The sequence below is a fragment of the Rhopalosiphum padi genome, chromosome 1 (assembly GCF_020882245.1).
Source record: "Rhopalosiphum padi isolate XX-2018 chromosome 1, ASM2088224v1, whole genome shotgun sequence".
NCBI classification, from domain to species: Eukaryota; Metazoa; Arthropoda; class Insecta; order Hemiptera; family Aphididae; genus Rhopalosiphum; species Rhopalosiphum padi.
The window spans coordinates 46511311-46526332 of NC_083597.1; the positions used below are offsets into that span (position 1 = coordinate 46511311).

The following is a 15022-nucleotide window of genomic DNA, read 5'->3' on the forward strand; positions in this document are numbered from 1 at the left end:
ACTACACTTCATTTTTTAATTATAATAACAATGAAAAAATGTCCACGCTCGAAATTGGGATACAATAGTATATTGTTTATAATATGTATAGTTATAAAATATGTGTATACATATACATTAGACTAATTGGCAATGTAGGCATATTTTCACGCATTGAATATTTCAAGAATATAAATGATATAATTAACATATACTTTGTTTATTACTTCCGATAGGTAAGTACATTTCAGCTATAACATAACGTGTCACGAATGTGTTTTAACGAGTTAATTTGAACATAACCAGTTTTTCAAACGAACGTTTTAATTAATAAAAATTGTCTTATATAGATATCTACAATATAAGAAGTATAGTACCCAATTTTACTTCAGTTTTGTCTTGTATAATATATTATCATTATTATTTATTAATTATAGATAGTTTATGAGATAAACAATTATATTATAACATATAGTATAGGTATAATACACACATACACTATTATATTACTTTATGTATTCACAAATGAAATATACGCCAACACTGAAATCGCCTTCGAATCATTTGGTAAATTGCGTTGCGCCAAACAATAAAATATAACTGAACAACGCACACGATAATAATATAATAATATAATAACATTAATTTTTAATTTATAGATAATTCATCTACAAATGTAGTCGTTTCGCTCGCGGAGGTGAGATAGTTGATGATAAGTATATGAAGACTGACACGGAATAACAACTTGATTATAGTGTAAATCGTTTTAAAAAAAAAATATATTTATTGACCGGTATGCAGTCGAAAAAATAATATATGTTAATAATAATAAGACAAGCGCGCGCAATGAAAACTTGGTTGAATAAATCATGTTTTTCACCGAACCGCATCGGTCACCCGCCGCCGCTACGACCGTCGTGAACGCGTTGTAAACGTGTATATTATAATATATTTTTTTTTCGAAATCCTATTTGCCAAAACGAATTGTACACCAGTACACCGGTATATTAACGTAGTCTGCAGTGTACATATATATTATGTAGGTACGATGAATGGTCTACGTGATGAGACGCCCACTCACAATCATAAATCTGAGTAACAAATTCGAATATTTGACGTGCTAGCGTGATAAAAAAAAAAGAATGTGAAGAAAATAAGACGCTGACCGACCACCGGTGACACGTGCATATTTGACGAAAGAAATTTTTATAAAAAAAAATTTCTCAGCAAATTTAATGTTCAAATAGTTTTATACATTCTTCGTTGCATATTTTACGAATCGCGCGCGCTTATAAACTACGCGCTACACAAATAAATATTATATTATACACAATTACAGCGTAATATTCTTGATCCGAAGACGACTGGTGGCAGAGTGGATTTATGTGTTCGGGTAGTGTTGTTATTATTATTATCATTATAATATACGTTTACGATTTTTGTCGAGTTCGCCAGTAAATTTCAACTGGTTTCACCGGGCGGGTTACTAATCACCCTGGTTGACTAATTAGCGACTTGACAAGTTACTCAGTATTATATAGATGCCTATAATACATCTATATGTATATAATAGGTGTACGGCGGCGGATAACCGGTTGCAGGCTACTCCAGTGTTTAGTGTTTATATTCTCTTCTTATTTTATTTTATTGACTTGTAAAATGAGAAAATGCAGCGGCTGCGGCGGCGGATAAGCGCGACAGCTTAAATTATAACATATAGTATTTTTTCCGTCTATACGAAAACGTGTCGTCCGCGTATACGTCATCAGAAAATTATATAAGTAAATATGCGCGGGTTAGATTAAATTCACAAACGTCTTCATATAGTTCAAACGCAACTACTTCGTCACAACGTCTGTCATCCGAGACTGTATGAACCACGTGACACGCGTAAGCCGACATGATAATTATAATATTATAAATTATATAATGCACCTACGACTTTCGTGCCGCCACAATTTGACCCGTTTTTTGTCAACCACCCAAAACAGATTTTTTTTATATTTGTACTAGGATATGTGCTTAGCATTACTCCCTTAAAATGTACAGATAAAGTTTAAATTTTCTATAAGCTGGTCACCGTGGTATAAAACATAAGAAACATTTTTAAGAACAAGTCGAGCCATTATTTTTAGACTCTATAGTCTATATAATAATGGGGTGTGCAAGGACAAGATTTCGTACTCAACACCGGAAACGAAAAAACAGTGATTGCAATTGATGTGACATTCACGTTCCCACAAACAAAAAATTCTAAACAATGCTCTCAACTCGAAAAGTCATTATGTCTATCATATTTTAGACACAAAGGGATCACTTCTCGTTATTGGTGTGATAATAAACGTGGCCACTACTTGATATGAAATCAGAAATACTAAAGTTGTTACATTGGATGATTTAAAACAAACGTCATAGAATGTTGATAGTGCATTTCTAGCATTACCATGACAACGACCCACCCCGGCATCGCTCGGGTAACGCATAAATTACAGAAATACATTTATTATAATAAAATTAAATAATAGTACATATTTTTATGATACTAAAGGTTTTTATTTAGAGGATATATGTGATAAAAATATTAAAGTAATTACTTATATTTTATAATAATCTGTAAACATTGTCCAAGTAGACTAAATACTACAAATCTATTACCTACCTACATTTATCTATTTTATATTTTTTGTAAAATCTTTACATATATATATTATATAAAATATAATTATATTGCCTATCGTTAGTATCTAATTAAAAATAAACTATTCAGAAAATTTTTGTTAGAGTTTTGATTTAATTGTATCAACTAGAATGTTCAAAAAAATCCTAAATAATTTATAGTAAAAAAACGAACAAATTCCTATTGGCTATTTGTTAAAAATGCATTATTATAGGATAAAAAAAAGGATGTACAATGTACATAGCACATACTTGGTGAATCATTCTGTGTACGGCTATATGAGTTGTTCGGTTTGTTTTTAGAAAATGTAACGAAATACGCAGACAATTCTGTATGAAATACTACGTACACTTATATTTATACACACCCAAATACCAATACCGCGTAGGTACTTATTGCCACAATGAATATTATTATATACAGAGATACGATCGGCACAGGCCCCAGAAAATATCGTATTGTTATTACGACTAAAAACGATTTGTATCGATGTCTTTTAATCGACATTTATTGTTATTATTATTATACGCAAAAAATTGTGTTTATTGTTATTTATTTTTTTGTGTTTACAACAGGAGTGTTTGGACGTGTGTATCCTCGAGTACAATTTAATATTAAAATAAACCTACTGTTCAACCATCAGACAGATACACTCCTCCATTATCCAGTTCTTGCCTAAACTTTAAAAGTTATATATTTATTTGAACACTTGCAGTAATGAAAACAAGCAATTCGATATTAAAATGATGAAATATCTCTGTATAACAATTCGATATCTCAAATTTTGAACGTAAACTAAAATATACAACTTAAACATAATACACTAACCATAAGAATAATTAATGTTATTGAAGTACAGAATGGTGACGCAATGATAGTGTCATAGTGAGACACCCTGCGTGTATGTATAATGTATTGTACATACTGCAACTACATAATATTTTATCGATGAACGTTTCTTCGATTACGCTCGGACGATCGTGATCGTGTTATTATTATTATTATTACTATTACTATTGGTATTCCGCCAATCCATCGCAGCGTATAATATTATAATGCTTATAATATTATAGGAGCAATATACTATACGTAGGAGTTGTCGACGACAATGACGACGAATGATTTTCTATCTGTTTCTCTCTCCCCGACAGATTTACATGTATCAACACGACAGCGACGTCGACGTGTGTACCTAATACCCATACAACATAATATTACACGTATGTATATATATGATGGGCACACGTTGGTTTATATATTTTATTTAATGATTACACCCAGTCACCGCTGCCGCTGCGGCCGACACACGTATACGCAACTGGCAACTTTCAAAACGAATTAAAAATGTAATTTATTTGCTGACACTCGTTGAAGGCTGTGGAATCGTCCGGCCGTTGCCGCTGTGCACGCGTATATACACACAACCGCAATGACGGAGAGACGGTTAATATTTATAAATATACAATATATACATAACATGACGTATTCATACCGAGGAAAATTGCACCAAAGTTCATCAACCGAGATTCCGATACTATTATGGCTACCCACAAAATTACGATAAACCTGTATTATATTATACTTGTTATAATTAACTGCCGAAATTTAAATCGTTTAGCTGTATATACTCATGTATAAATATATATATTAATATGATGTATGACGTGTTTGTTTTAATTTATAGTTCTAACGCGGCTATAGCGCTATTATAATATAACAACAATTATCTAGTTGATGGATAATATAATGCACGCACCTTCATTTTTACACGCTGATCAGCTGTCGTCTCAAAATTCATTGTTTTTTTATAATTTTATTAAAACATAGCGTGCACCGTTCACTGTACTTGTGCAATACGATTATGTATATATAGTGATTTAAAATCAACTGAAGATTTCCGAGACGGATTAACGATCTTAACTGAAGTGCACTAAAAACTTTGTTTGGGAACTTTATCGGCCTTAACGACGGAATATAATTAGTCTTCCCGCCGCGACTGCCATCATCTTTGTGTATAATAGTTTCTTGTTTTATTTTATAATCTTACGGAATTAAAAACAAACAAATCATTTCACGACAGACTCCAGTCATTTTAAAATTATATTTTATTCAATTAAATGATAAAATATTCATTTTCAAGTAACATTAACGAATGCGAAAAGTAATTAAATTTTCCAACTGAAGCATATCGAAATCACATGCTCCAAAAACAAATATCGTGGTTATAATACAATAATAATAATATGCTAAAATATTACAGTAGTATGTACGCAATATTATAATTTGAACGGTGCTGTTATTTGTTGTATATAGTCGTATAGGTATACATAAACCGATAAGCCTGCTATACGGTCATGCGAACAGTTATGCAAATATTTAAGTCCTAAACTATGTTTAATGTTTACGATTATTTGGAACCCGTAATTTATAAATTTGCATATTTGATTGGAATAATCGATAATCGCAAATATGCCTATGCGAAATTGCACTCGATTTAATTTGATATAAAACACGCAGCTAAATGAAGCTTGCGCTGAATATTTTTACATAATTAATTATTTTATAGAAATATATTTCTATAAACACCATCAAATATGTATGTAACGTGTGTATACCAGCGTATCTACTTATACCCAATAATAGCCACGAGTTTTTGTGTAATTAACGCCGCGCTTTTAATAATATTTCGACAAAGCAATTCGCCGACTGTTGAAAAAACAATTATGGGAAACTATTATCATTAAATGATGTACACGGCATAATATCATGTATGCGATTTAGAGTATTATAATTGTCCGATCTGAACTACATAATGACTACTAGCAAAATATGGAAGTTTGTAAGTTATTATTTTTTTTTCGAAATTCAATTCCAACGTTAATATTGTAGACAACCACATACTCGTATAAAGTAGTTACATAATAAATTTATATGCAATATGTATCTAAACGTAAGCTATTCTGTTTCACATAAATCTTGAGCTTGTATTATTCTCACGCGTACATGCAGTAAAATATATAATGTCTAAAACGTGAAAATAATGACAGATTACTTGAAAAGGGAACAATCTACAATTTGAAAATTTATTTGAATGAGAAATAAATAATTATTTATTTAAAGATATTTATAAATAAAAAATAAAATGTTAGTAAAATTTCTTGCAGTTCCACAATATTAATATTTTGTAGTTTATAATTTTAAATTTAAACTACGAGCGTTTATTTAAAATATTTATAATACACCCATCATATTTTAAAATTAACATTTAATAATTTAAGGGGCATATCAAAAAAAAAAAGAATAAAGATTACTTATCCAAACTACAAACTGTTTTTTAGTATTGTTAAATTTTTTGATCATTTCATGAAAAATAAAAAATACTATTATTATAAATACAATAAATTATATATTATACGCGTTTTGTTTTCCCAGCGATTATCACGGTCTATAATCGCGTATACTCTCGTACGATTATATATATATGTCTTATAAGACGAATATCGGCCGATGAGGCGGCTACAAGGAATAAAACATTTCATGAATTCGTTGACGATTTATACGTGTCCATATTCGATGACCTTTTGTGTGTTTTGTATTTGTTTTTATTTAAACATTGTTCGAGTCGTTTTTTTTTTTCATTTTTCGACAGTATAGACTCGTAGAAGACCGTAAATTATAATATTTCTGAAGCCGGTTTTTCATCACCGCCACTGCAGCCGCCGTCGTTTGTGTGATCTCTAACGAGCTCTCCCCGTGGATTCGGGTTATACGCACAGGGAGACACTTGTTTCCACTCGTTTTGCTCGCTTATTTTTATTTATTTTTTCCTATACGGCTTCAATGAACTGCTGCAGGTAAACCAATACACACGAGATTTCGGAGAGTGCCTCAGTATACGTCGTCTTGTTTGTACAGTTGAAAAGGTTTTCGGACCGTAAATATGTAAATATTGGCGGTAAGCACAACACGCACACAACGGAATTCAGCTGCTGTGCGTACATCTCAGGTGAGTTTCAAATTACCATCATTTCTCGTGAACGGAGAAGAAGAACGAGATCGACAAGAAATCGTTCACGGATAAGAGAAAAAACTGCTGTCATCGTCCGCATTCGGTATATTTTTTTACGCACGCGTACGGAATCTTCCACGAATAATTAGTATTCATATTTTTTTTCTTATAATAAACGGTGTTCGGTGTCTTATACATTTTTATATCTTGGAAAAAATCATCTTTCTCGTTACGTAGGTTATAACTAATATTATTGTGTCCGCTGAATTACAATTAAAATTTTTAAAACAAAAAGTGTGAATATACATAAATGATTGCATAATACTGACAGGGTCATATTATATAATGATTCAGTGTCTTATGGAGATGATAATAATTCGTCGTATTCTCCAAGTGGAATGTGCGGCGCCGATGATGACAAGTCGGGATCGGATACCTTGATCGACGGGCGCGTTTTCTCATCGCGTAGATCGCATCGTCGTCTTCATAGTAATAATAACGATAATAACGTTATGCTGACGCGAGTGTAAGAAAAAAATGACATCCTTTTTTCGGGTCTTTGTTCCAGAGCGGTTCGGTCCGAACAAAACACATCCCGCGCCCATAAGACCCGCGGGCTATATAACAGCTATATATACCTATACAGTGTACATAATACTTCTCTTCTCCATATGTAACTAACACTGCTGATATATATTTTAATTAAATGTCATGGATCCACGCACACACACGCACACACATACTCATGCAGACACGTGAGCCCGTCTCTGTCGGCTATCCATAATTATACCTGTCAAAGATATTGTATCAACTGATAGCTAAATTAAAAATCCGTTCGTTGGTTATATATTTTTTTTTCGTCGCCCCTCTCCCTCCCACCACCCTTGACCACTCCCCCGCCGCCCCCGGACGTCCGCGTGCATATTATAACGAACGTGACGTGCAGATGTATTACACGTATACGTCTATAGCTAGTACATAATACATGTATTATATTGGGTGTACATATTATTACCTATGTAATATGTTTAGATCCGACGCCGCCATCGCAATGCAGCGTTCCGGGGGGAACGTGATATTTTCGCCCATGACGGTGATAAGAACCCATTCATTACGATCGTTTCCGAACCGTCATTATCCAATCCAGGAGCGGGTCCGGTTTTGAACGCGACGTAGAAAAAAAGTAATAATAATAATAACCGTAAGGACGCATACTATAGCAGTGCCTATAATATGTTGCGCGCGGACCACGCGTATATATAATAATATGGAGTTACACCTCTTTCCGGCGGCTCTGATTGTAACAACTCATTTTGTCGTCGGTGTTAAACGTCGGCTGCGCATAACATACACAAATCATAAGCTCCTTTGGGCTGTGTCGGCGTATATTATATATATAAACGTATATAACGCCATTCTGGTTTTCGGCAAACAAAAAAATTACACAGCAGACGCGATATTATAGATATATATATATATCACGGGAGACGTGTTAAAAGTGACGTGATTAATGTTTTCCTCTCTCGCTCACCTCATCCTCGTTTGGTACACATATAATAGTGTGTGAGTGTGCTGCGTGTACACGAGTGCTCGCACCCTGTAATCGGGAGCGAGACCAGAGATATATATTATAGTGGTCTGGTTTTCATGCCAAAATTCGGGTTTTCTGCGTAATTCTCGCAGCATCGTTGACTATATATACTAAAATAACTATGTAATAACGCGGTCCGATATTCCCAAACGTCCGGAATCATGTGTTGTGCATATACACCTATAAAGCATTAGCGTTTCGATGTACGACTTGGTCCCGGTTGTGTTCTTCTGGTCGTAGCCAAACTGTCTCAAACACGTAAATGTTAAGTATATGCACGTGTACATTATATATATCTGCGGCTAACGGCTAATGCACGTCGATAGAACTGAAAATTCAAATTATATCGCAACTGTATGCAATACATGTATGGGTATTAATATATGGGTACTTACTATAATAATAACTGCTGTTGGCAGCTATATTAAAAGTTGCATATTTTATTTAATGCAAATGAAAACGAGAATTTATTTAAATATCCGACGAAATTGAGATATAAAAACGAAAACCTAGTCGTTATTTCAAATAAAATAAACATTAAATTCGAATCCATATAAGAATTACTTAAACGAGGTGTTTCTTGTGTTTCCACATAATCGGTATTAATGGACAGAGGTCGAGCGCGTATGTATGTATATATTATATAATATTATTATATTATACTGCTGTTCGAACTGTACACATTTTCAACCATAATAATATATCAACGGAATTTCATTGATTCCAAAGTTTTTAAACGAGTGCCACACTGCCACCTTTATTATCACGTTTATACTCTGTGTGTACTATATGTATATATGTATTATTATGTATAGTTAAATCTATTGTATCATCGCAATCTATTCTCAGCTATTCTAACGTGTCTGTCGAAGTATAATCTATTATATTAATACAAAAACAAGTTTATGGTAGTTGAATACAAATTACTTGGACACAACTTCTGCAGGTAGTCGAATATATTTATATATGTACATAGAAAGAGAGATAGCTGATCTAAGGATCATTGTCGACATCCGAAATGTTTTCGTTTCGGAAATTTGTACGCGAGTGGGTTTGACCAGTGTATGTTTATTTTTTCAACACGAAAATTTAATTATTTCGTTTGCGCCGTTGTCGTGTGGGCCGAGACGTAAAAGTCTGCGGCGTGCTGCAAACGATTTAATACTCCGACGTATACACAATACACATAATATATATAACATGTATAATACACACTATTATATTTTAACTAGATACCAATCGTTAGACAGACCGAAAAACATACAGCCATACAGGGTTTACTCATTGTCGTGTTAACAAATTTGCCACTCCGTAGCAAATTTTATGGTGCCGCATAATAGATATACTAATCACGAACAAATTAAGTATATAAGTACGTATAGATTATTTTTTATTCCTAAAAATATGCCACTCAAAATTTCTACCCCTCTCCTTTGACTTTTCCCCATTAAAAACACCGTACTGGGCTTACCGAGAAAAATATTTTTGGAAACATATTATATTATATCGTTATTCGTTATACCTATTTGTTAGACGTTCGACTATATTATGTCGATGTAGTGAATAATTAATAATTAGCATTCATCAGTCGGTACAACTCGTGTAACGAATTATTTAAGTTTTTATACATCGTACATATTAGTTGCTTGTTACACTACAAATTTAGGTACCTTATGTATTAGGTGTTATTATTATTATATTATTATTATGGTGTGTATTAGTGTATGGGAAATGGGAATAGCTTTCAGCGGAATACCTCCCGTTGTCCTGTCGGTCGTACGACTCGTACCTGTATCTCTGGACGTATACGTAATAATATCGTGTCGGTTGCAATCAATGTTCTGCAGTCGGGACTCTCTCTGTGGCAGTATATTACACGCGTACGGTATATACGCTCTTCGTATATATTGTCTGTTTTATATATACGTACTACACTTTGACGTCGACTAGAAAGTCATTAGGACGGTGATTTGTTGCCGTTTTAATGGCACGTGTCGATGGAATGCAAAATCGCCCAAGCCGCGAACGATATCACGTATGTATATGCGTATACGCAGCACAAAAGCACCGTTGAATGAAACCATTAGTTTAGTATAACTCTCTATATATATATATATATATATATATATATATATATATATATGTGCACGTGTGAGTTGTACGTTTAAACACAGCCACCACCGCTGCAGTTAATCTAATATATATGTGTGTATGCACGAAGGCACGCAAAGAGCTCGCTAAATCGTTTTTGTGCATTGTGTTTCGACGGTATATTATTATATAGTGTACGAAAAGGTATTGATAAAATTACACTCAAGCTACACTTTATAATTTGAGCTTCATTTTGCTTTTATTTTATCTTGTGTAATTTAGCCTCGCAAATCATCTACTTTTATATTCATATTATATAGATGTCTTAGCCGTGTCACTTTTCTATATGCTCAATTGCCGATATTTTAATTTTTTACATTTATCAGAGAATACAAAATCTGTAATTAATTATTATTATAATATAAGTGAACATGAGATTTTCACACTGCTTGAAAGATTTTAATTGGAGAAACCATCCAACGAACACTTGATTTTTGTTTAAAATATGTATACCTATACGGCTATACATAATATTAATAACAATTAATGATATATATACCTATTATACCGATCTATTTACGAACGGGACGCGATAGTATCAATGCGATAGCAATATGTTAGAAATGTTAAATTCCACTAAAATGAGTAAGTTTAAAGTTTTAATAAGTATGTACAACGCACATATACCAAAATACATAATACGTTAACTAAAATGTTATTCAAGATTAACTGTTAGAATTCAACATATAGGTAATATTATGATTGAAATCTTAAAATATTAAAGGAAGATTTAAGATCATAAGGAAGTCACAATAAAATGTGATCATTGTCATAATAATATTAATAGTTAATACATACTATATATAAACTTATATATTCTATCGTACTTTAATTCTAAAGAAAACTTATATTACACGTCTAATTAGCCATTTTAACTGCCGTTGACTTTGGTGCGGAAATGTTATTATTATCGTCTAAAAATATCCAAATAGATCGGTACTCCACTTAAGATCACGTCGAGAGGGCAAACATAATGAAAACTTTGGTGATACGAGCCAATTGTCATCATTTAATTTATCGGAATTGGATTGCGGCCAACGAGCAATTTCCTGTTGGGCGTATATCCCTTAAACGTATATTTCTGTACGGCTAGGCCCGGCTAAAAACTATTTCAGATGTTCACGGCGGCGGTAGCAGCCGAGAGAGACGCATAAACGGAGATAGAAAAAATATAAGTAGATAAATAAATAAAACATTCGTGATTTGGACGTCGTCGTTAAAGAGGAGGTGCTCGGTCGAGCTGCGGAGACGACACGAACGCGGGGCGTATAATGCGCAGAACACAAGGCAAAAACTTACTATATTATTTCGATCGCAATCAGATGCGTGAAAACGAAAATCATTACCCAACGACGGTGCAGTTTGCACTCAAACCATTGCCCGTCGGTGTACGAAGTGTTTGAGTATGGAGGGAGGGGAATCTCAGGCTATGGTCATATAATGGCGGGGAGAAGGGGGGTACCTATATGTTAAACAATTTATAAGTATATAATATATTATTATATATTTATATACACGGCAGACCCGGTTAAAATAAAACAAAAGAACGTTAAATAATACAATGAGCGACACAATGGCCGTTTAAAACACTCACCGTTGTCAGTGCCGTCTAGAGGTTGTAGGGCCCATGTGCACAGGTCGCAAGTGGTCAGGCCGTCCGGATAAGGGGGCTCCAGGAACGGTGGACGGGGAGGCGGCGGGGGAAACTTCCACAGGTCCTCCTCGGTCCACCACTGATAATCGTCTTCTTCCTACATACGCACAAAATACCAAAAACAAAAGGTCAATTTATCATGATTTAAAAACAACGAAAAATTTAAGCGCGCACACGCTGCAGCAGCGTAGTTCTATTGTTTTTGTTTAACACGTTGCGGTTTCGTGTTTATCGTTTTGTTTTATTTTTTTTTTATCTTTTTTATCCTACGCACTTATGCTAAGTCGGCGGATCTCGCGGACATGCACAAACAGATATATTATACATTTATGTAAGTAATATATATAAGTGTATACATACACAGAACTCTCGGAGAGACCCCGGAGGGCACGTATAAATCGTCAAAATGACTATTTAGAAAACGAGCGACGCGTTTCTTATTAAATAATAGTATAATGCAAGCGGCAGCATTTAAATCGCCGTCATTCTATCGTAGGTATATACAACATAGTATATACTATAATATACTAGCGCGAGTGCGAAACGCTGCACCTTCTCCACCTCTGCTGATGCGCAGTGCACGCAGCACACATTAATATAATATAATATGAAAATATATTATACATGTATTATATAGTTATAGATATACACTGCTGTTGGACGTTGTTCATAATAACCTAACATAATAAGTCAATTTTCGTGAAACAACCCGGCGGAAAATTCGACGTGTACGCAATATCGCCAATACTTACATAGCACTATAGTCATATATCAAACCGACGTATAGATATATATTGTTATGTCCTTCAAACGATGATTCACGTGTATCGTATAATATTTACCACTGATTCTATTGTGGTTCGAGGTCGAAATTGTCGATCTTGACGCGTATTTCCAATGACAATTCAATTGACAATTAGATATTATACGAAAAATCAAAACTATCTGAAATAGGGGAGGTTTGGGGTTCAACCCCACCTCCGAAAATTAATAGTTGTTTAATTTATTTAAAACGATTTATAATCTTTTTTTATTTATACTTAATAATCTAAGTCTTATAAGTTATAAGTCATAATTAATTTTTAGACTATTTTTTAAATGGATTTCATCTTCAAGTAATAATAGCATATAATATATCAATATATGTATACATATTTATCTGCAATGTTCAATACAAGATCGTTTTAAATGGTAACACATTATATAATAAACGACTTAATACGATTTACGATTTAGGGGTAAAGAGTATTAAAATTAAAGCTTTATTAAAATTAAAATATGCGTTCCTTACAACAACTAGTGCGAGACAATTTACGTCTACATCAACAAACTTAATAAAAGCATATTATTATAAACGGGAGTACTCTCTTACTATATATATGCGACTTTAACTACATCTTACTATACGGATCTCATTAAAAACATTAGAGCAAACACCGAGATATTTTTAATCAATTTTGACGGTTTTGTTAATTTATTACTATTATACAAACTAGCAGGTATATGTATTATATATGTGCATTAAAACACATTATGTTTTAAACACATATAATTATATAGACTATATATACCACGCTGTGTATTTTTTTGCGTCTTTAATATCGCATTACTTAACAGTGCTTCCACTGAGTATATATATATACCTATTACACAACACAATGAGCGTCGGGTTAAAATCCGACCTCATTTTAATACGTTGCGGATGGATAGCGGGTGTGCGCGTACACATTAATTCATTAATCGAAGCGGACGAAAAAACAAAATGGCGGTAAACGTACGAACGCGAACAAACATTTCGATAGAACATTATTATATTATAACATTATTATGTACGACGATGTGCCCTAGGCTACTGAAACGTCGGACGTCCTCGGCCATTCGCACGTGTTTGCGCGAATTATTGGGTTAGGTGAGTACCTACCTATACTCATACAAACTATTAATTAGGATTTGAACGCACGCGATAAGATAGTTATTGGAATGAATATAATGTATTATATTTGTACCCGTGTTTTTTCAAACAAAGATTAGATCGTTTAATCTAAAGATGCTTTTTTTAATTTTTATAATTGATGATTGTGTTAAAGAACTTTCAATATACACGAACCAATCACACTAACCATTGTAAATACCTGTTATTTAGCTAGGTATAATATAATTTAGCAAAACGAGTGTTTGTATCTTACTTTATTATGAGTATCTACAATTTTTTAGTCATCAAAAAAATAAAAACTGCACCGTAGATAATATTCTCTCCTGACGATATCTCAGTTGGTTCGTGCAAATCAAATTTCGTACACTTGAACTAATCACAATTGTTTAGTTTTTGATGTTCTGAACTAATTCTTTAAAATTACCTAATCATTAAAATCAACAATGAGCAACCACTTGCAACGATTTCGTTTTTAATTCTCTTCACCGTATAGTATATACTTATTACCTATCTATATATATATAATATGTATTACTCGAAGATAAAACTGTATGGTATGCTGGCGTCAAGATGATGTGGTGAGATGAGGCGAGGGGAGAAAATGTACGATATCGAAATACGTATATCGAAACGCTATAATGTATAAGGATTATATGGTATTATTATTTCATCGGCGGTGGGAAGAAATTATCCGGTAAAGATGGAGGATATATAATATACACTGCCACAACATCAACAACAACTACGACGGTAATAATAATAATATTATGATCGCCGCAAGTACCTATATAGATAATAATGGCCGCGCGTTGTAATACATAGGTATAAGATACATTTTCGAAACCAGTACGTTATATAGATATATATATATAAATAAGTACGCACAAACGTCGTGCACGGATAATGCCTTTAATTGAGGGTAAGACACGATGAGAAGACCGTAAAAAAGAGAGCGCCGCGACCGCAGCTAGGGGAAAGGGCCAGCTGCTGCAGTCGACGATGTGATATAGGACTGAGGAGAGTTCGTA

The 15022-nt window shown here is 33.4% G+C and overlaps 1 protein-coding gene across 2 annotated transcripts in view; it reads right to left on the bottom strand.

Moving 5' to 3' along the window:
• Positions 1-15022, bottom strand: part of LOC132927588 (uncharacterized) — a 71835-nt gene that overhangs the window by 23733 nt on the left and 33080 nt on the right. For both annotated transcript variants that reach the window (XM_060992155.1, XM_060992148.1), the window contains one exon: positions 12002-12158. In XM_060992155.1, coding sequence (XP_060848138.1) covers positions 12002-12158 — 157 coding nt within the window. The remainder of the gene's footprint in view (positions 1-12001; positions 12159-15022) is intronic.